Raw genomic sequence first — 24,136 nt, forward strand, 5'->3', positions numbered from 1 at the left:
TTGCAAGGTTATCATAAGAGTTATATTTAATTTTTGTTAAGGGCTTAGCACATGGTATGCGTTCAATTGATGCTTTTGCTATTAATTACCGCAAAGAACGTTAGAATTCAAAGGGATGTAAGATTGATTGCCCTGAAGAGCTGTGGGAGAAGGAATTATACATGAAAAAGACTTCTCAGAAGAAGATGAGCCTTGACCTAGGCTTTGAAAGAAGAAGATAGCTCAAGTGAGTGGTGAGGAGGGATGAAGTCCAAACAGAACACAGGTGGTCTAGACAGAGAGGTGGCACTCTGTCTGTGACATGAGGTGGATGGGCCAATTTGGTGTGCAGCATGAACTGAAAGAGAAGGTTGAGAGACCTGACCTGGTCCATGACCCTTCCAAATTCAGTGCTAGTCTTGCTTGCTAAGGTCTCCCAGAGTCTCCTTCTACTCCCAGAGACTCCAGCCTATCTATCTGCTAAAATACTTACTACATTGCATTATGACTATTTTTTTTAAACCCCTCCCCCCAAATGGCTAATGTCTTTCTATTTCTATTTGTTCCTTTTGGAGTCTCCAGCCAAGAGGAATGGCAGTGTGATAGAATGGTGAAGAGCTCGTATTTAGGACACAGACAGACTGAGGATCTGATTCTAATGTGTGAAAATTGTCTAACTTCTCTGGGCCTCAGTTTCCTCCTATGTCAATGGGGATAGTGATACCACCATAAAGTTGCCATGAAAATTAAATTAGATAATGTATACAAAGCTCTTGGTATAGCTGTGACATGTTATAAGTGCTCAATAAATGGCCACTTTCATGGTGTTTACAGTCCCTGGAACATGGTAGCACTTGCTAACATTACAGGGAAAGTCTGGTGCACACAGGTAGATACCCCCAAGACTGTGGCCAGCTCTGAATAGCAATCTTTGCAGTTAGATACTCCTGTTTCCATTACTATAGATTCTAACATCATAGAGTAAGTCAGGCCATTAGAAAGGCCACTGGATGACTTTTTAGGTTGGAAACATGGATTCACAGTGAGGAATGAAACAATAAGACGGTAGAAGCCACAGTTAGCACCTTTATTTTGTATTCAGACTCAGCAATTTCACCCTCATCCGTTCTGAAAGACAAGATGGCCAGAACCGAAGCTCCCGCTTGGTGCATTTCATTAATGTAAATCCACCTGCTCTCATTATGCAGTTGCCAACATCCAAAGACTTAACCAGTCTTGGATAACAAACAAAGTATTATACCTCCCAATCATGGAGTTTTCAGGAAACTCCAACTTCAAATGGCAGGAAGAAGAAAATAAAAGTCTTAACATTTTGGTCAGGATTTGCTACCAATTTGTTGACTTAAATAATGTTATTTTTTTGAACCTACATTTCCTCAATGACAAAAGATCTTATAATCTTACGAGTGGTATAGATGGGATGGAACTGGTACTTAGTGTTTCCCCTCCTCCCTACTGGGTACAGCTCTTTCTCATCCCGACTTTATAGTTTTCCCTACCTCAGAACATATTCCATCCACTGGCACCCCCACCCCCAATCTCCAAGCTAAGCTGAACCCCATTATTCTTCTAAGAGAGATAAATCCTGGGTCCCCTTCCATCACTTCAATTCTCTCTGAGGTAAAAAGAACATCAGTAATAATAGCCATCATTTACTGCTGGGCTCCTAATTGGGATTTTACAAATATTTTCATTTATGTAGTTCTAAATACATCTCATTTATCAACAAGAAGCACAACTCTCTTGAGAGGGCGACACTTCTGTTTTCAGATGTGGAAACTAAGCCTCATAGAAAGCAGTGAAGCTTAGATTTGGACCCAGGGTTTTTTGGACTCCAAGGTCTTTATTTTACCTAATGTGCTGCCTTCTTAAATTTACAGTTCTGACCCAAGGCAGGACTGGCTTTGGAATAGCCACTTTGCTTAGCTCCCATGCTCAGTGCTCATCTGATTCTTCACATTCCATACCTGATGGTCACATTCATGACTCTGGCTCCCTCTCCACCTCATGTCTGTCTCCCTGCCCACCCTGTAGTGATTCTGCAGGCTGCTCAGATGATGCCACACCCAGCTCAAATCAGAGCCAAAGCCTTTCATTCCTATGATACTCAGATATCTACATGCAAGTTCATAGTTCTGTCTAGAACTATTCTCTAGTGCCATCAGAACCTGCTTTCAAAATATAGTTCCTCTGTGTCATTCCCCACCACTGCTGGACCCCTAATCTCTTGGGCTTTCCATGGCACCTGGCCTTCTCTGTAAAATAGGAAAACATACCACACTGACCTAGAAGCCTCTTTGCTATCCTCCTGTAGATCTCTAGGGCCTACCTCACCCAACCCGTTTGGCACTGACCTTTTCTGCTGTGCTTTTTAATGAGGGGAGATTTTTTTTCTGAATATTGCCCAGCTGACCTGGGAGACCCACTCTTGAGACTGGGTGTAAGATGCCACTTCTCCTGCTGCAAAGGCAGAAAGCACATCAGTTTCCTCTGCGGGTTGGAAGAGATCCCTGAGCCCACAGAGCTGATAGCTTTTACCTGCTGTCTCTGGTGATCCACCTCTTAGATGCTCTCCCAACCTTTGTGGTGCCCAGCATTCTCTCATGTTTTATACACTAACTGATCATATGCATATTCTTAATAAATGCAATAGCCATGAAGGAAAAGGAGGGTAATATCTTTATGCTCTTCCCTTCTTATGAAAGTATGAGAAAAGATGAGGAGATGGGGACCACCAATGGATTCCATTCTTAAGTACAAAGCCAACTTTTTGTATTCCATACAAAAGACATGAAAGCCTACATATATACTAATATCAAAATTTAATTTTAATCAAGCTATACCCTCCGAACCCTGCTAACACTTGGTCAATGTATATAGTGTGCTATGTATGGTGGTGCTAAACAACAATAAAAAGGCCGGAAGAAGCAGAGTGTAAATAGCCTGGTGTAAATAAACTAACTGATTATCCATGCCTTAAATGTAGGAGTTGGCCATACATAAATTCCAGGGAGAAAGCACAGCCATTGCAGACATCCCTATACTACCAAAGCTAAGAACAGAGCACACACATGTTATATTCAATTTCTGGTTAGCAGGCATCCCAAAGCTCTGAGGACATGTGAGTACAAAAAATGTCTGTACCACGGCTATTGTAAGAAATATTCATGCTCTCCTCTGATTTCTTAAAATTTACCATAAAAACCATTTATCATCTCTTCAAGACTCATAAACTAAACCCATGCTACAATGTTTTCCAGCGTTGGTGAGATTTTCATGCTTGCCTGGGTACAGCAAACGGTCGTCACATGGCCCAGCATGTCTTGCTGTGCTGGGCATTATTTCTCTTATGTGATTTTTCTTTTTCTTATTTTTAGCAGTACCTTAACTCTTTGTGTTTAGTTACTAAATCTCTTAGGGAAATTATTCTTTTTCGCTAATAAGTCCATCGCATTTGCCCTTCCTGCTTTTTTTTTTTCTGAATTGCCAGAGGAGGGATCCATTTATCTGTAACATTTGCAAGGCTATTGATAAAGGGAATCAATGTTTACCCTAGTACACCTTTTTGCTCATTCCCAGAGCACAGTGCTTTGCATATTGCTTGTTAACATTGCCAGCGTACTCCCTTCATGAACCTAGAAAGAACCTAAAACACACACACACACACACACAAAAACAAAACATTTTCTGAGCAGGCAATGCCTTATAAACTCAAAATGCCAATGTTTGAATACAGAGGTACGCATTATATCTGTGCTATTCATTTGAACGGATGCTTTGTCTAAGGCTTTCAGAGTGGCCCCCTGTCTGACTTCAATTAGCCCACTATCCTGCCCTATTTAGAGAACTAAACCACAGTTCCAGGGCTCTCTGTGTTCTCTACCCCACCACCTGCTCCTTCACAATTGCAGAAAATTTTTAAAATAATAACAAAGGCGAACCTTTTACAGGCAACTTATTTTTTCAGCTGTTCTGTTGGTTCTGTCATTTTTTTTTTTAATGTCATGAAATTCCAAACATTTCCTGGTGGTGAATTCTTTTGCACAGCTCACAGAAATAGCCATGTTTTGCAGCACAAGAGCCACGGCAAGTCCGTTGGCGGGGCTGCCGTCTGCAGATTCAGTTCTGGCCAAAGCGTACAGGACCACCTACCATCATGCATCCCCGTGGTTCTTGTTCTAATCTAGCTACAGAAATGCAAAAAGCATCCAAGGGCACATGAAGGCCCAGGGATAAAAAAAAAAATGTGCTTCATTTTGTAACTTAGGCAACAGAAATTACTTCCTCACGGAGACAGTCTGGGTATAATTTTGTGCCAAACAGGAGAGTTTTAACAGCAAAATTTCAAGAAGTTGTCAGAGAGTTGGAATTCTGTAATTGCATTAGCTTTCCAAAGGATATAAAATAGTTCATGTACCAGAAATTTCAGACATTTGGAATCATCGTTTTATTAGGAAATTGTGATTTACGATAAAGATATAAAACCTAAATTATATTTTTTTAGCTTTTATTAGCTAGTTGTTTTAATTACAAAAGTGATGCATGGTAAAATTTCAAACAGTAAAAAGTATAAACAGAAGTCTACGGACCCCTACCCCTCATCCCCTCCTACTTCCCAGGTCTCACCACTCTGAGTTTCATGTGTAATCTCCCAGAATTTTGTTATGTTATCTATAATAACAAAAGCGTAATATGCTAATTAGACCAGATGTCCTTCCGGACATCCTTCTGGATGACCTTCCAGACAAAGCTGGGGCTGTGAGGGAAGCCCGGGTCCTGGGTGCCAGAGGGAAGCCCATGCTGGCAGTCGGGGTAAGGAAGGCCTACTCTTGCACAAATTTTGTGCATCGGGCCTCTAGTTATATTATAAAGAAATTAAGTTGCTGCACCAACAAGTTAATGAAGATTGAAATCAATGTTAGATATTTGCATGCACTATTACAAAAGGCATAAACTGAGGTTTTCACAGTAAATTCCTTTCCCCAAGAGAAAATTTAAATGTATTTTAGTCTTCATTTCATTCTATACATTTGGAAGCCTTAAGCACATCACTTAAAACTCACCCCCAAACCATCCCTGACCTGTCAGTTTCACCCCCAGATTAAATTACTTAGAATGCCACTTTCACCATGTCCACACTGCTAAAAGCTTGTCAGGGACATTGCCTGCTACCAAACAAAGACCAAGTTCCTTGACATGGATCAAAGGTTCTTTCTGGCCTAGCTCCTCCACCCCCCTGCAGCTTCTCCTCAGCTTTTCTGTCTGCACACTTCCTGCACACATTCTTATCTGGGACTTGCTGCCCACACGTTCGAGCCCCACTCTGGTCCCCAGCTATAACACCACTTATTCTATCTGCTTATTCGTTTCCTTTCATCCTTCAAATCTGGGATCAAATATAATCTGCAGTATGATGTGTTCAGTCTCCTTCCCTCAACACAGCAGTCCACCTCCCTCCCTCCCTTCATTCTTACCTCCACCCAACCCCTCACCCCTATCTACACTAAATCATGGTTATAATCAACCTAGATTGGAATCCAGCCTGTGTCACTTACTAGCTTTGTGATCTTGGACAAGTTCATTATACTATTTAATAGTTTTCCAATATATAATCTGAGATGATAACTTACAACAATCTATTTCATTGGTTAATGGTACAGGTTTAATGAGATAATGCATGTAAATTATCTAGGGTAGTGCAAGACATGTAAAGCACACAAATGTTAGTTGTTACTAAAAAGGTGAAACACACATTAATATATGTAAAGTGTTTGACTTAGAGTCTAGCATGACGTATTCATGAAATGCTAGTCCTTTCAACCCTCACTTTTATTTACGTATACTGTGCTCCTTATGAAATGACATGCTCCCAAAGAACAGGACCCATGCCTTATTCATCTCTGTACTCCTGGAAATTACCACAATCCTGTCACGTAGTAGGCACACAATACATTTTCATTTAATCAATTCAGTGAAACTTCTGCTCCTGAAAAGCCAACTTGCTTATACTCTCTTAAAGAATAGAAGGTGGGTGTGATTCCCACCTGTGGGCTTGGTTCACAAAATCCCTTGGGGCTGGGAGCTTCCTTTCTCCTGGCTGCATCCTCTCATCCTTCAGTGTCCAAATCCTCAGCCAGTTGATTTCTCCCCTTTCGACTTCTACAGTCTGTAGAGCATGGGCCATGCACCTGAACCATGATCTATTTTCTGGGTGTGTCTGTATCAGTTCCCTGAGAACCCACTGGAACCTGAATAATTGATAATAATTGTTCTGGTTTCTCACATTCCTGTGGGTGTGCTGGAAGTTTCTCTGCAGGTTCCCCTGGGCCTCACTCATGCAGCTGTGTTTAGCTGAAGTCCAACAGGGCTCCTTCACATGTCTGGCATATGCTAGCTGTCAGCAGGAGGGCCTGGATTCACTTCCACGCTGTCACTCAATATCCAGGAGGCTCAAGTGACTTTCTTAAGAGGAAGTTAGAAGGCAGCACTTGAAACAACAAAGGTAGCTCAGGCCAGTGTGGCTCAGTGCCTAAAACATTGGCCAGTGCACCAAAGGGTCCCAGGTTCGATTCCCAGTCAAGGGCACATACCTGGGGTACCTGGTTTGCAGGTTCAATCCTCAGCCTTGGTCTGGGTGCGTGCAGGATGCAACCAATCGGTGTGTCTTCTCACAACAATGTTTCTCTCTGTCTCTCTTATCCCTTCCTCCCTTCTACTCTCTCTAAAAATCAATGGAAAAATATCCTCAAGTGAGGAATAAATAAAGTGAGCAAAGATAAAAGCTGCAAATCCTCTTGAAGCCTAGATTCTCAATCTCATCCAACATCACCTCTGTCACATTCTGTTAGTAAAGCAAGTCACAAAACCAACCCAGGGTCAAAGGGGCAGGGTGGTAGACTTCACTTCGTGATGGAAGGAACTGCAAAGAAATTGTGGCCACATTTATCCTACCACAAATGGCTTGTGTCCCTGAGTGGAACCTCATCTAAGCTGTTGGGTTGCATTTTTCCCTGGCACCTGCAGCATTCAGCACTGTGCCTTGTACCTCAGAGGTGCCCGGTAAACATCTGTGGTTTGATGGAAGGGCTAGTGCAGGGAACCTGCTGGTCATATCACTGAGAGATTGAGGGAGCAGTCAGAGAAGCTGGTTTTAAATCCCAGTTTTGTAATTTACTAGATGGATGATTGGAGACACAATGACTTAACTTCTCTGTGCTTTCCTCTTTGTAAACCCCAGAGGACAATGACTACCTTATAATGAGATAACACTATATAAAACACTGGACACACGACAGGTGCTTAAAACTGTAGTTTCTATTCATTATGGAGTACTTTTCTAAGTTATGATTAAATTACTATATAACTCAAGATAAGTGGTCCAAAAACCAAAACCTGCTTCAAACTTTGCAAAACAGCAAGATTTATTAGAACAGACTTGGTATAGTTTAGTCACTGTGCATAAGCTTTCACACCAATCAGAATGACCCAAGGTCTACTTCATACTTGTCGCAATTGCTCAGGCGTCTGATTCTCTCTGCCCATTTTCTTCTGGAGGAGGAAGGTATTTATACCTAACACAGGTACCCATCTAAAGGCTGACTGTCTTACATTAACCTTCCATTTATTTTAGAGTTGGAGGAAAATCATGACCTATGGTGGATCTAAATTCAGATAGTAACATATGGTTTTAAAATGTTTAGTATGACATCATCAGTTCCACCTTTCTCCCAACCATCAATATAATGACAATGAGTAATTAAATATATAAACTATACATTCCTTGAAATGGGATTTATTCACAAGTGGTTATGATTATTATTGGTTAAGCATTAATAGCACTATCTTCAAGTTTAAATCCACCTCTTTTTTATATATTTTATTGATTTTTTAAAAAGAGTTAGGGAGAGGGATAGAGAGTTTCAATGAGAGAAAAATATTGATCAACTTCCTCCTGCACAGCCCCCACTGGGGATGCGCCTGCAACCAAGGTACATGCCCTTGACCAGAATCAAACTGGACCCTTCAGTCCGCAGGCTGACGCTCTATCCACTGAGCCAAACCAGTTAGGATGCACTATCTTCAAGTTTAAAGAAATACTTTCTAAACTTTATAGTTAGAATTTTAAAAATATGTTGTACAATAGTGTGAAATGTCTTATGCTAGTCAGAGATCTCTTCCTTTCAATGTGTTCCTTCTTCTAGGTTGGCACCTAAAAATATTATAGGGTCATAAAAATGAACTATAAATGTGCTCAAGGGAAAGTCTTATCACTTTACTACCTTGGTGACCTATTAGTTCAAATTAACTCATTTTCATGGGAGGGCTTTGGGGGCAGCTGTGAGACTGCTGTGTTAGCTACAGGAAGTTGCAGACTGGCAAATTTCATTCAAATATAAACCTCTAAATTTGGGTACCTGGCATTGCAAGATCCTGTTGTTTGCAATATGCAAAATAAAAATTATATGCCATCTCGTCTGGTCAAAAGATATGGACTCTTCGATATTAATGTTATTTCTAGAGGATTCACATGGTGAGTGGCAACATGATGAGTGTTATATCTTGAACAAGTAAGAAAGGAATATGAGTTCTCCTTTCACATGAGCAATGACAACTGGTGCTCATGCTGAAGGCTCGTGTTATAGGCTGTTCTCGCTCAACCTCTCACATCTGGGGATGGGATGGGGAAGTTCCAGCTCTGAAACCTGCCCAGTGAAATCCCTCCCAGGCCCATGCAGGCCCTTCAGGACCCTTCTATATCCTGTGAGATGGAGTGAAGGGACGCGTTATCATTGCTTTTTATATTTATCCCTCTAAATATTTCCCAGGCCACCGTAGAGAGGGCAGCACTAACTATAGCTATAAAATAAATTTGTGGAAATGTTTTATGTCATGATTTTGATGGTGGGTCACAAGAGTTTGTCAAATTTGTCACTCATCAAATTGGATACTTACAATTTGTCAATTTTACTATATGTAAATTATCCTACATAAAGATGAACCTCCAAAAATAGAATATTCATTGAAAGATGGAGATGATTGATTGATAGATAGATATCAGACAGGGAAGTATAAATACTACTTGATCATTTTGGTGAGCTTTTAGATAATTATATAATTAATCTCTCTTAGAGGCCCTCATCTCCTTAAAAACATTTTTAACTTTGATGCTTCCCTATTTTTGTTTTTGAGCTATTAAAATGCTTAGAAGGCAAAAGGTTTTTATTTGATCCCACCCACTACCAGCACAACCTTCAAGGAAGCTTGGGTTATTCTCTCTGGGTTGTTGTGATAATTGGATGAAATAATGCATATGATACATTTGGCCGTGTCTTTAACAGTATGTTTATGAAATTACTACAAGTGGTAAAAAATGTTGAAAGTCATAGAAAAATAAAAGCTTTTGTGCTGTGTAAAAATCAGAAATATTTAGTTTTAACGTTTAGGGATTCCATTTTGTTTCAGGCAGATGGATGGTCTGGGGTGGGAGAGTTCACCCACATAAAACTAGATCCTTCATGAAACACAATTGACTGGCAGGAAGCAGTGGAAATCTCCAAAGCTGGGTCTAGTGGTGGGTAGGGTTGCCATGGGAGGTTTGGGAAAGGTTTGGGCAGAAATTAAGACATTGAATGATGAGAAAATGATTACACCAAAAGACAGGCTCCCCTGAGCACGGGTGTCCAAATTAGCTTTACACGTGAAGACTGGTCCGTGAGCTGTTGCCACGTTTGAAGGGCTCAACCTGGGACTCCAGGATTAATTTGGGAAACCTGGAAGGGAGCTGGCTCCCAAGAAATGTAAACATAAATCTTTTGGAGGAAAGCAACCTCAATTTAGGACCCTGAATTTTCACAGATTCAGATTAACCAGATATGAGTTTCAATCAAAGATCCCCAAATGCTTAAAAAAAATACCACTAAGAATAAGAGTCAGCATAAACAATAAATTTAAATTCTCAGGACTTTCAGGTATTAGAATTACCAGATACAAAATATATAATAACTTAATAAATAATGAACACTCAACAAAAGACTTAAAAATTACCAAGCATATAAATTCAAGTTGAATTTATAGAAATGAAAAAATATAATCATTAATACATTTTTAGTTTTATAGTATATTTTTATTTTTTTAATATATTTTATTGATTTTAGAGAGGAAGGGAGAGGGAGAGAGTGATAGAAACATCAATGATGAGAGAGGATCGTTGAGTGGCTGCCTCCTGCATATCTATTCCAGCAGAAAAATAACTATAAAGTTCTAGTTGTGAATAAAGCAATATTATATTTCAAATACAAGGGCCAAAGAAATAATATTTTTAGGTAAATAAAACTGAAACAGTTTATCACCAACACCACCTTCACAAAAGGAATGTTCTAAAGTTTTAGTTTCGAAGAAGGAAAAATGAATCTAGGGGAAAAGTCTGGAAGAAGAGCAAGCAGATAAAATGATGTAATTACAATGCCTAATTTGTATAAGTTTAATAAAAACAAACTAGCTAAGCCCAGCTGGCATGGCTCAGTGGTTGAGCGTTGACCTATGAACTGGGAGAGGTCATGGTTCGATTCTCAGTCAGGGCACATGCCCGGGTTGGGGGCTCAATTCCCAGTGTGGGGCATGCAGGAGGCAGCTGATCAATGATTCTCTCTCATCACTGATGTTTCTCTCTCTCTCTCCCTCTCTCTCTCCTTTCCTCTCTGTAATCAATAAAAATATTTTTTTTAAAAGCGACAATCAACAACAAAAACTAGCTAAAATGAGAGAAAATGTACATATGTAAATTAAGAGAGCAGTAGTAAGAGTTAATGTTCTAAGGATCTTGTCTGTCTGTGAGAGGTTTAAGATATTCTTTGTAGACTTTGATAAATATACAAGGTAACATTTTATGGGTAACCATAAAGAATTGAGATAGAGAGTTTAATTTCCACATCAGGGAGGGGCAAAATTACACAGGAAAAAATGAACACAAGAGGCTTATTTTCATCATATAATAAATAACATAAACTACACTCAGATTGTAAAACCTTTGTAGAGTCCTCAGGTATTAAAATTCGGTTGGAGAGAATATGGTGCTGGGAATTCCACAGTAAGAATTAAACCTGGGCTGAAGAAGAAGAAGGGGTGTAAGAAGATCCTGAGGATTGGTGGTGGAGGGAAAGCTAGGAAAGCTTTTACAACAGAGAAGTCAAAATCTGAAGGGCCATGGCAGCATGGACTGAGCTCTATCCATGCTTTCCATAGAGTCTAGAGGCAGAGCCATGGCAGCTGGTGAAAGAATGGCTGACAGATGCTGAGGAGACAATACTTACATCCATCAAACTGATGTACCCTTCCCTTCAAAGACACCCCCCCCCTCCACCTCCCCCCCCACCCCACACCCACTCCTCCCAGGCCTTCACCACACTGTTGTCTGTGTCCATGGATTATGCATATATACATATAAATTCCCCATTAATCACTCCCTCCCTCAACCCCCCACCCCCAGCAGATTTCTTTATCACTAGAAGCTAACTGCATGCAGTGTTAGCATGGAGAGGATTTCACACTGAGTGAGTGGTTGGATGAGACTATCTATAAAAATCTCTTCCACACTTGAGAGTCTACAGGACTGTGAGGGTCAGGGCCAAGAGCTCAGATCCATAGAACTGGATACTGAGGATTCAACTTTTACTAAACAGCTACATTTTCCACTTCATTTTGTCCCTTATCATCTTAAAGCCAGATTTGCATTTGTATATTTTAAGACTATACACCTGGAAACACTTCCCATCAGAGGTTAGCTTAGGCACCACTTCCTCCAAGACGTGTTCCTCACCCATCCCTAACTCCAGCCTAAGTGCCTTCCTCCCACATCTTCGCCAGACCATGCCACCTCTCACACTGTAGCGAAGCATCTATTTAATCATCCATCAGTCCTTGCATTGGTTTCCTAGGGCTCAAATAACAAAGCCACAAATGCGGTGGCTTAAAACAACAGAAATTTGTCTAGTCACAGCCCTGGAGACTGGAAGTCCAAAATGGAGGTTTCAGCAGGGCTTGCTTCCCCTGAGGCTCTAGGGGAGCCTCCCTCCTTGCCTCTTCCTGGCTCTGGTGGCTGCTGGCAATCCTTTTGTTCCTTAGCTTGAGGGTGTATCACTCAAATGTCTGCCTCTGTCTTCAGGTGGCTTCTCCCTCTGTGCCTGTGTCTCTTGCCTCTTCTTAAAACAGTGGTTCTCAACCATCTGGCCCTTTAAATACAGTTCCTCATGTTGTGACCCAACCATAAAATTATTTTCGTTGCTACTTCATAACTGTAATGTTGCTACTGTTATGAATTGTAATGTAAATATCTGATATGCAGGATGGTCTTAGGCAACCCCTGTGAAAGGGTCGTTCGACCGCCAAAGGGGTCGCGACCCACAGGTTGAGAACTGCTGTCTTAAAAGGACACCAGTCATGTTGGATTTAGTGCCCACCCTAATGCAGTATGATTTCATCTTACTTTAACTACTACATCTTCAAAGTTTCTATTTCCAAATCAGGTCATGTTCACAGGGACTGAGTGTTAGGACTTCAGTATATCTTTTGGGGGATATAATTCAACTGACAACATCCCCCAACCTCCCAAGCTCACTCACTACCTGTGGTTTAGAGGACTGTATATTTATGCCACATATTTTTATTGTGCTGACTATGAACCACACTCTGATCTGGGCACTGAAGACAAGTCATAGTCAGGGTCCCCACCCTCGGTGGCACTTGATTCTGCATAAAGGCAGATATTAAAATTGTGGCAATTCAATGTTGAAGCCAAATGCCATGCAGGTAGGTAGAAATAGATAGATGATAGATAGATAGATAGATAGATAGATAGATAGATAGATAGATAGATAGATAGATACTATACTTGATATAGATTTGATGAAGAATATTCATGCAAATAGTAAAAAGCAAAGGGTAGATTATTCCATTTCATCTAGCCAGTGCTTTTTGGCATGATTACCAGCGTCTAAAACTTTGGCTTCTCTTTGTTCCCTGTAAAACTTTGTTCTCCGGTGCTTACATGCTTGGCCTCAGGTGACTCCCACCAATCTAACCCCCCTCAACAGTGCTCCTTAGCATCAGAAAACAAGGTTTGTAAAATGTATTCCTGATCTTTTTCCCTTAAATCCAAACGTGCTTCTAAAGAAGAAAACACTCGCTGTCTTTGCCTTCCAGGGCAGCGTCGGTTCCTCCCCGTCTCCATTTGTCCAGGTGCCAGGTGAGTACTTGAGCTCAACAAGCAGTGCATCCATTCCCTTTTGAGTTTCAATGGGACACCTGGGCTCTGGTTCTTTTATAGCTGTCCAACGGCACGTTTTAAACGTTGCTTCCTTAAAATAGTTGTTTATAAAATATCAGATCAGTGAAGAGAGACCTAATTCAGTCATTCCTGAATTTAGAACTCTCGCTGTCTTGCAGGCAGCCTTTTGATCACCTGCCTAGCAGAAGCTTATTGAGCAAAAGCAATGGCATTTAGGCTCTTGCTACAATTTTAAAAGGTCTAAAATTCTGGCGCCATGATCTGATGGATTATGCACCTGCTTTAGCGCACAAGGAGGGAGACCTGTGGGCAGATGGGAAACGAGCACATATTGAGTTCTCTCTATATGTCAGGCACTGAGTTAAGTGTCTTGTGTTCATTTAAATACATATGCCTCATTAGATGCCCCTGTGGGGACCCAAAAGGGGCATTCTTGATAACAGTAGTGGGCACTCCATATATGCACACACACATTCTTTCCAGGTCCCAAACTCAGAAGTGCCGTCGTGTTAATAATTTTAGGAACCTTCAGAGATGGATAGGGAAAGGAATAAGCAGAAGGTTCACACGTCTGAATGTCTCTATTGTGTTTCCCCATTCACATGTTATTGTTACTAAATTCTGCTCCTTTTTATATCAGAGAAACTTAGATAGCTTCTCTTACCACCTAAAATTATTCTTCCTCTTCTTAGGGAGAAAAAAAATATGCTTAACAGAGCAGAGTCTTTCTTTGTGCTTGTTTTTATGTGTGCACATAGCCTTAATTCTGTTCTCAGCCATAGCCACTCCCTCGGACATAACTCTGTGGTGTGAAACAGAACCTTAGGTACTGATTCTAATTTTCATTTGCTCCAGTTTTCTTTTCCCCCTGGAGAAATGTGCTTATGAGAAAACCCCTAACTGTAGCTTTCAAATTCATGAGCAAATTAGAAGTTCGGGGCTATAGATCTTAAGATAAAAATGGAGTCAGTAGCATTGTGCTATACTTTTCTACAAGGGCTTCTGGATGAATGAGTAAGTTTACATGTCATTGTTGAACACAGGAATAAAATAATGTGTTTACAGAAAAGGTATCAAAACACTAAGCTCTGCCCCCAGGGCACTCATAGGAAAGAGGTTGTAACTCAGGTGAGAGAGTAGTGAGCATCACATGAAGTGCCACAGCATGTGACAAGGCCTAGGTGCTGGGTGCGGAGTGACCTATGGCTGAGTCATGATACAAAGGGCTCTCTGACTTCTCTCCCTACAGACGAGTGGGGAGGGTGGACAGGGGCAAAGCTCAGAAGTGGTCGCTGTGGTTGGCGGGGGGTAGGCAAGTCAAGCATCTGCATCTTCCTCCCACTTCAGCCTGCAGGTGTCGGCCTTGTCTGATGAAAGCACACCCACCATGAGCAGGACAGTTTCACTGGCTGAGCCCGTGCCCTGAACATGTTCTCGGTGATCGTGTTTTCTGCTACAACTGAGGACAGCGTCAGAAAGTCCTTAGCAAACACCTCTTTTTCCTTCTGGGTCCATTGCACTCGCCTTAGCCTTACATATGACTCTTAGTTTCATCTTCTTCCCGTTCTCCTCAGGGAAACTGTGTCAGGCATTCTCTTTCCAAGCGTGCAGTGCCCACATTATGGCCACAAGAGGGCAGCAAATAACACGCGTCTCCCGGAAGCCTGACAATTTTTTGTGGTCCTGCCCCTAACTTGACTGCATAAAAGCTGTATCATTCCAAAGCAAGCCAGGTGGGTGTTAAAAGTCAGTCAGTAGCCCTAGCTGGTTTGGCTCAATGGATAGAGTGCCCCCTGAGGACTGTAGGGTCCCAGGTTTGATTCCAGTCAAGGGCAGATGCCGTGGTTGCGGGCTCCATCCCTAGCAGGGGGCCTGCAGGAGGCAGCCGATCAATGATTCTCTCTCATCGTTGATGTCTCTCTCTTCCTCTCTGAAATCAATAAATATATATATAGACAAAGGATTAGAGGAAGAATACAACCTGCCTCTGGATTGGGATGGGGTCAGAGTGTCACCGTATCTAGAGACACTGAAGCTCAGATAAAATGCCAGAAGCCGGCTCTTGTGAGTGTCCCGGTGTATGTGAGGACAGAGCTCAGAAGCTGTGGGAAAGATGCTTCATCCCATAAAATGTCAACGCCAACTTATTCTCATCTCTTCAGGGCCAGCCCCTCCCTAGCTCAGTGCCTGACCCATAGAAGGTGCACAGCACATGCACACTGGGTGAGGGAACCATTAAATAGCTATTGCACCATCTGAAGTGAACTCAGCCGGGGCAGCAGAGAGAACTTTAGGTAAACATATCATTGTTTGGGCTGGACCAGATGAAAGAGGTGATGTGGCCACACTTAACACGTTGGAGACGTGTATGTATCTAAACGCGGCCTTGACGGGAGCGTGTGCTGGGGCATGTGCCACAGAGACGCCTTGACCCTCCCAGGAGGAAACGTGTGCCTGTGTGCTTTTCATTTGGCAGCAGGTTCACCGGTCATGTCCGGGTACTACGGCGTCCGAAGATCTTTCCTGTCCGACTCGGACTTCCACAGCACCAAGCAATTTGCAAACGATGCGTGCACCTCCAGCGGGGCCAGGCCCTTTCCCTGCGAGTCCTCAGCTGGGCAGAGCCACCCCGCCCTCCTAGACTCCTACTTCCCGGAGCCCTATGCGGACCACCGCCCGCCGGCCCTCACCCCCAGCGCGGGCCCTCTATTCAGCGCCTCGCCCCTGCCGCCGCTCCTGCCACCGCCCTTCCCCAGCGACCCCACACACTTCGTGCTGGTGAGTATGCAGCTCTTTCACCTTAGGGGGTGACTGAGATCAGGGCTTGGCAACAGGACTGCAGCCAGGTATGGTTGCCATGGAGACCCCTGAGGCTGCCCTGCACCTGCCCCCAGAGATGCCAGGACAGACGCCCTCCAGGGTACTCTCTGAAGGGGCCTTCCTCAAAGATCTTCCCCACCCACGACAGCGGGAGGGTCTACCCTGAGGCCTGAACCGCTTTGACTAACAAGATAGGTTTTATATCCATTTTGTTAATACTCTGCTGGCTTGGCCTGGTGTTCATCATTCCTCCAGCGCAAGGGGAGAGCCTGCAGTTACACCTCAAACCAGGCACACCATCCCACTGTGCTTCCCACCCCTGACCCACCCCTCCCACAGCACTTCCACCCTCTAGAACCTTGTTCTCTCAGTCCTTCCAAAGGGGAGTTCGTACAGATCTGAACACCAACACCCTCCTTAGAGAAAACAGCCTTCAACCCCAAAGGAATGAATCGCCCTAAAAATGGGATTTTAGCTAAAGCTTGAGGGGACATGACTAAGTACCTACTCCAGCCAGGAACTTTCCTGTGCCTTTGTTCATTTACTCCTTGCAACATCCCAGGATATAGTTGTTAAAGCCTCATTTCCCCTTAAATTACATTAAACAAAGTAAGTGCTCAGTCAGGAACCTAGTGTCAGGATGGAAAGACTGAACCTACTTCCATTCCTACAGAATGGAAAGATTGAACCTACTAAGTGCCACAGGATGGAAAGATTGAACCTAGTAAGTGTCAGGATGGAAGATGATTGGACTCACAATCTTTCCATCCTGAGCCAATGCAATTCCCACCTCTTTGCTGGGCAAGACAGGTGGCCTTCCCGGCCCACTCAAACGCCCTTTAGTAGCTGAGAGGCCCACTCCTTCCAGGAGCCGCTGCCTGACTTCCCACTGTGGAAAGGGCTTTCTAGGACCCTGACTCAAAAAGAATGCAAGACATGGTGCATTGTAAATGTCAAACTGCAGTATAAATGTCCATTTTCTTATTCGCACATTTCACTCATTTAATGTGGCCTGGGAAAGGAATCTTCCTACACACAGGGAAACTAAAACTTCCTGCTGTGTCAATCCCAGAGGGAAAAGCTGCCGGTCAGGAGGCTTCCGACAGGGAGGACACCAAGCCCTCTCTGAGCAGCACCCCGTGCTGGGGAGGAAGTCTGTCCACATCAGAGCCTCCTCTAATGACTAACCCTGGTGACCTTTCCATTCTCCTCAGAGAGACTCCTGGGAGCAGACAGTGCCGGATGGTCTCAGCCAGCTCGACCCTGTGCCCACCGACGCCCTGCAGACCTTGCCACCCAGCACAAGTTGCCTCTCCCAGCTGGAGTCAGGGAGCACTGCCCAGCACCGGAGCCCCAGCTGGGGGCCTCCCCTGGCTGGAGCTCAGTCTTACTCGTGGCATGCACTGGAGGATCTGTACCACACACCAGGGTACCCCACCCCGTCCCCATATCCCTTCGCCCCCTTCACCACAGTGTCCAACGACCTACCACCCAAGGCAGTGCCCCTCTCGCCAGACGAGGGGTCAGATGCCTCTGCCCTTCAGGACCCTTCTTCATGGACCAAAGAGGACGGGAGCATGGTGTGGGGGTCATACGAGAGCCGCCGAGCTTACTGAGGGATGCACCGAAGAACCTCTCTGCTTTTCTTTAACTGGGGTTCTGTGTCTCACAGGTGGTTTTTGGTGTGGGAGTCACTCGGAACTGGATTTTCAAAATGGGCCATCATGCCCCTCTTGGTTAGTGGACAATGGAATTTATTTGTAATATTCCCCAGGGACCACATTCTAATGAGACAACCTGCCAGTGAGGTTTTGAGGAACTTTAGTAACCTGTTGCACTCTGAATCTTCTGTTATCTTTGAGGTATCATTTCTGGCACTGATATTTTCCCCTTAAATTACATTAAAAAGTTTATGCAGATCCACGAAACATGCTGAGCCTCCTGTTCAGTTTTTCTTAGTTATGAACTACGTGTGTTCTTTAGTAAAGAGAATTCATGGGATACATGTAGATTAGGGCACATAACACTAACTTCATTTTATGCCATGTGACTTTAAAGCACTCTCCTTACTGTGGCCCGCAAAGGCCCGGGGACAAATCTATCACCACACCGGAACGCTTTATTGTCATTAAAACAGGAAGGAGTCGGGAGACTGTGGCTTCATAAATATATAGTTTTGACTTTTCTCTAAAGCACAGGGTGTCCAAAAATTAGGTCACTCCAAAAAAAACAATAAAGGCCCAAACTTATTTTTGATCAATGGTTGCCATAATCCAGCTAGATATTGTCTCTCTGATAGAATAAGCCTACAGTTATTAGAGTGGGTTCATAGAAAGGGCATTCTGTGATCAAATAAAACAAGTGCGTTGCAAAGAAAACACAGAGAGCAGGACTGCACGGTGGGCAAGAGACAGCAGACCACAGAACACCAGAGGCAAAGGCACTTGGAAGAGGGACTTATTGTCAGGTGTGGGCCAGCATTACACACATCTCCCATGTGAAGGAAGACCTTGTTGGGAGCTCATTGGTTGGAACTGTACAACTCTTACTGCGTATGAATGAAGAAACTGACATCTGAAGCAGTCGTCTGTCTCATGTACGTTTGATTGGTTTAAATTCTTTTGTCTACATTTTTCTTAAAGCATTCACGCCATTTTATTGCATTTAACAAAATTAACCTATAGAAAAGTTTTCCTTCCTTATAGAGAAGGAAACATACACAGGCCCATACTCTATCTAGAATCCATTTAAGTTGTCTAGTCTAATGGGGATGGTGACAAGAAGTGGCTTTAATAATTCCACATGGTAAATAATTTTTAAGAATTCTATTTAGGGCCAGCCAGCATGGCTCAGTGGTTGAGCATCAACCTATGAACCAAGAGGACATGGTTCGATCCCCGGTCAGGGCACATGCCCAGGTTGTGGGCTCGATCCCCAATAGGGGGTGTGCAGGAGGCAGTCAATCCATGATTCTCTCTCACCATTGATGTTTCTATCTCTCTCTCTCTCCCCCTTCCTCTCTGAAATCAATAAAAATATTTTTAAAAGGAATTCTATTTAGCTTTACAGTGTGTTTCTATATTACATATACTTCAATTTGGTTCTTTCATTGTTCTAGGAATTTACAACACTTTCTTAAAAAGTGAAACCAAGCTATAAAATTATGTCAGGGAAATTAATTATATTTCCCTGTCCCATTTCCCATCTGAGTACTCTCCATTTCCCACTTCATTCCAGAGACCAGCTGCATCTTTTCATAATAATGAGCAGCACAATAAGAAAAAAAAAATGCACCTTCTCCCTCACTCTCCTCTCTTGAATCTGCTGTGCTCTCACTCACAGCCTTCCTGGGGAAGCCAGAGAAAATTAGAGAATTCGAGTTCACAACACCATCTCTTTCAGGTCCTTTAAGATGAAGCAGTGATGCCCTGGCCAGTGTGGCTCAGTTGGTTGGCATTGTCCCTTGCACTGAAAGGTTGCTGGTTTGATTCCCAGTCAGGGCACATGCCTGGGTTGTGGGCACAATCTCTGGTAGGGGGCATGCAGGAGGCAGCCGATCCATGATCCATGTTGAGCTCTGACATCGATGTTTCTCTCTATCTCTCCCTCTCCCTTCCTCTCTCTCTAAAGTCATCTATAATGATAAAAGCATAATATGCTAATTAGACTGGATGTCCTCCCAGATGACCTTCCGGATGACTTTCCGGATGAAGCTGGGGCTGTGAGGAAAGCCTGGGTCCTGGGTGCCAGAGGGAAGCTGGTGCTGACAGCTGGGGGAAGGAAGACCTACTCTTGCACGAATTTCATGCACTGGGCCTCTAGTTAATAATAGTAGTAAAAATATTAAGCAGAGATGGTGATGTCAAGTTCAAGCTACTTAAGAAAGTTTACTAGCTCTGGCCCATGATGCTTAGTGGATAGAGTGTTGACCCATGCACTGAAAGGTCACAGGTTCAATTCCCAGTCAAGGGCACGTACCTGGGATGCAGGGTTCACTCTCCACCCCTGGTCAGGGCCCATTTAGGAGGCAACCAGTTGATGTGTCTCTCTCACATTGTTGTCTCTCTCTCTCTCTTTCTCTCTCTCTCCCTTCTATCTTCCCCCCCCCCCCCCCCACTCTTCTTTCTCCCCTCCCTCTCTCCCTTCCACTCTTTCTGAAAAGCAATGAGAAAATATCCTCTGGTGAGGATTAACAAAGAAACAAATGAAATAACATAAATAAATACAATAAAAAAAGAAAGCTCACTAGATGATAAGATAAAAAAAGTTGAATGCAAAATGTGCCTCTGCGAAATTTGCAATATAGACAAAATAAATCACTGAAAACAGACATTAATCATAGTAGTAGTTGAATGTATTTGTGTGTCTCTTATAATGTTATATAAACCCTAAAAATGAGAGAAGAAACCACATTTTACCTTATTTATTTAATAAATGCTAAATGAGCATTATGACTTGCTACAGTTCATTTAATAACACAATATGATGCTACTCTAGTACTGAAGTACTAGAAGTATACTATAAGAAATTCCACAAAGAGAGAAGAGTTACCCCAACAGTAAAAGATGCATTTACTTACAGACATACATAATACATATAAAAGATTACTAGTAGCTTTGTGACCAACTATTCAATATGAAAATCTAAGTAATACATTCATAAGGAGTAAAACATTAGTTATATATTTGAAGAACTAAAATAAAACAGAAACATATTCATAGATACAGGGAATAAACTGATGGTCGCCTGGGGGTGGGGTGAGGAAGAATGGAAGAAAAACGGGAAGGAAACTAGGAGATACAAACTTCCAGTTATAAAATGAATAAGCCACAGGGGGTATAATGTACAGCCTAGGGAAAATAATCAGTAATATTGTAATAACTCTGCACGGTGACAGGTGGTTACTAGACTTATTGGGGTGATCATATCATAAAGTATATAAATGTTGAATCACTATGTTGTACACCTGACACTGATATAATATTGTATGCCAACTACACTTTAATGAAACTTAAATTAAAAATATAATTGAAATAATGATTGATGTCCTAGGTTTAAGCCACTTTACATGAGTGATTCTACCAACCACATGCCACATTCTTTCTTTAAGTTCTATTATTGGGTTCGGTATCAAGTCTCTTCTCTAATCAAAGCAACAGGACACTGCCCCTCTATACACCATAATCAATAACTATTGAATCTAGAGAGTTTACATGCAAAATCTTCCACTCTAGCTAAATAGGGATTCTCTTGCTAGACTCGCCAAGGAGAGGACTCATGAGTGGCTCTCAGCATCTGGCTTAGTGCCCAGCATGTTGTAGCTGCTCAAGAAATCGTTGTTGCATTGGACTAAAATCATACTACAAAGGTGAATATCTAGTCCCTCATTCTGTGGGTGACCACTCCTCTTCACCACATTTAGCATTTCACATTAACAATATTCTCTGCAAATGCTGAGAGTAGGGACATTGGATTTAATGATAATACATTTTAAATAATTAACCTAGTATATTTAAATGCCTCTAAGAAGAAAAATTACTGAAGATTTGAAGTAGTACAGAAAAATTTTCATATATTCATTCTGTATCTACATGTATTGTAATGTTAAGAAGCCTTATAAGTAAAAGCTATTCAGTGCTTGGTATTATCTACCATGTGATTAAAATGAATATGAAAAATAAATCAGGAACTTGAATACCCCAAAATCAGACTAAGTAGTGAGAAAATCTTCTATAATTACCTGTAAATTATGATACCATGCTATCTTTGATATTAGATATACAAGTGTCCTCAGATCATCACTATAATAAGACGTCGGGGTTTGCAATATGCAATATCATTGTCAGTGCATTGCAATATGCAATATCATCGCAAGCCAAGAGGAGAGAACTAAAAAATTTTACAAGTTCCAAAAGGGAAAAAATGTGGACAAAACAAATAATACCTAAGAATTAGCTCTGTTTCATCAGGAAAATAGATAGATGTCCCTACTAATCTTCTCCCTAACCAGATATCTTGAGTGGAATAATATAAAAGTTTAATGCTTAATAAATTAATTTGGTCATAAATAAAAGATCCCTCAACTATATTATTTCTTAACCTTCGTAGGTTTTTATCATGGTAATCTTTAGATATGTTTTTGTATGACATACATTACATAATAAAAATGTTTAAGTAAAAGATGAATTTTCAAGCAGTGCCTGATGGCATTTTTCTTGTTTAAATAATAAATTATTAAATGCTCACGGCCCATGGAAGCCTCGGAAAGAAAAGTTAAAACTTTGAATATGCTTTATGGGAAGAGAAGGACTTACCACAAGTCATTAAATAACACCTATCTAATCGTCTTCCTGGTTATTTTCATAAGGACCAAACATTCACCCTGGGCCCAGTAACTACTTATTTCCTCCATCTTTTTGGAACTTAATATTTCCCACAAGATTTGGTAACAGTGTCCCAAAGTCAAAATGGAAAAAGAACTTTGCATTGATAGAGGTTAGAGCTGTAGTCAAATTTAGAAGGAATAAACCCCCTTTTCCTTGTACTGAAAGTCTTTTCATATTCATGTCTGAGTTCAATCTCCTACGTTGTGGGGAAAATATAATGCTCTGCAGTGTTGTGTGCATATAAAAGACTGCTAAAATAAAGTTAAAACAGTTAATTTGAAACTTTAAAGAGAAACGTATTCTATTCCCATTATTCTGCTTGCTGAGTGACTTTAAGAAGGTCAATGAAAGGGTTTCTGAGCTCAGTGACCCAGAGATCTGAAAATTATATATGAAGAACTAGAGAAACGACAGATGGGGAGCCTCAAAAAAAAGCCTTGGATGGGGAGTGGGCATGATAACTTCTTCAGATTTAGCACTGGGCCTGGTCAGAGCAGATAATCAGTATATGCTTGTTGAATGCATGAATGAATGAATGAATGAATGAATGAAGCAGTGAATGACCAAACAAAGCCCTGGTGGAGAAGCAGGAGGGTGGAAGTGGGAAAGAGTTATCCCATGTTACTCACTCACAGAGCAGTTGATGACAGAAAGCAGGGCTTACTTATCTTTGCTTTCCTGGTACTCGATACCATGCCTGGTACATAGTTGGTGCTCAGTTAATACCTAATTGATTGTTGACTAGATCAATGATCATTATATTTAAAGCAATCTAATAGTAGGACAGGTTGCCTGATAAATAGCAAGCTCCCATTTCCTCACCACTCGTCTATGGGGGGCCAGCAGCCCAGCAAGCAATGGAGGGAGCCTGGGGCTGGATGACCACCAGCAGGGACGCTGGCAAAAGACTTAGTCCCTCAGTACCAAAAAGATCCCTTCCAACATCTAAACATCAGGACCCTGTGCTATATATTTAAGCAAGTGAACCTGTTAAAGCCTGTTGAAACTCCACACTATTTTTCAGCCTTGTATTAAGACCCTAAAATTATTATCAGGACACCCTAGAGGTGACCGACCATGCCCCAGGGAGAGGGAAGAGTTCCCAGTCTGAGAAGTGCAAACTGCAATTAGCATAATTAACAGCTCACCCTCCCTTCTAGCCAGTGTCTTCTTAGGGTTCTGGTGTCCTGTGTTTACAGAACACTCTCTAGTCCAGCGGTCGCCAACCGGTGGTCCGTGAGGTCCAAAAGGTTGGCGACTGCTGCTCTAGTCAGTCTGCTATACTGCCTCAGTCTCCTCACACACCGGTCAGTGAAACACACAGCACACCACAACACTTCCACATGCATACACGCACACATGTGCTTGCGTGTCCTGTAGGCAGTATCTTTCCAACGTTCATCCCTACGAATTAGTGGGCCATTAAACTACCTTAGTGACTCCCAACCAACATAGGCTTTTCATAAATAGAACGAAATGGAAAAGGTGGGATAGACTAGAAGTGTTCAGTGTCCTGTGTACATAGGTGTACACTGTTCCATGAAAGGTTAGTTTTATAAATATAAATTTTATAAATATGGAGGTATTGTTCGAGATATAGTAAGTGAACAAGCGAAATGGATTTCTCATTGTGAGCTGATGTCGAAGG

General features: G+C 42.2%; 1 protein-coding gene across 1 annotated transcript in view; it reads left to right on the forward strand.

Annotated features, from left to right (window-relative positions):
* CUNH11orf53 (chromosome unknown C11orf53 homolog) overlaps positions 1-17,718 on the forward strand; it is a 44,352-nt gene extending 26,634 nt beyond the window's left edge. Inside the window, exons 4-6 of the mRNA XM_036323981.1 lie at positions 13,198-13,240; positions 15,762-16,060; positions 17,317-17,718. Of these exons, the coding sequence (XP_036179874.1) occupies positions 13,198-13,240; positions 15,762-16,060; positions 17,317-17,718 (744 nt within the window). The remainder of the gene's footprint in view (positions 1-13,197; positions 13,241-15,761; positions 16,061-17,316) is intronic.
* Positions 17,719-24,136: the final 6,418 nt, after the last annotated feature.

The sequence above is a fragment of the Myotis myotis genome, unplaced genomic scaffold, assembly GCF_014108235.1.
Source record: "Myotis myotis isolate mMyoMyo1 unplaced genomic scaffold, mMyoMyo1.p scaffold_m19_p_10, whole genome shotgun sequence".
Lineage (NCBI taxonomy): Eukaryota > Metazoa > Chordata > Mammalia > Chiroptera > Vespertilionidae > Myotis > Myotis myotis.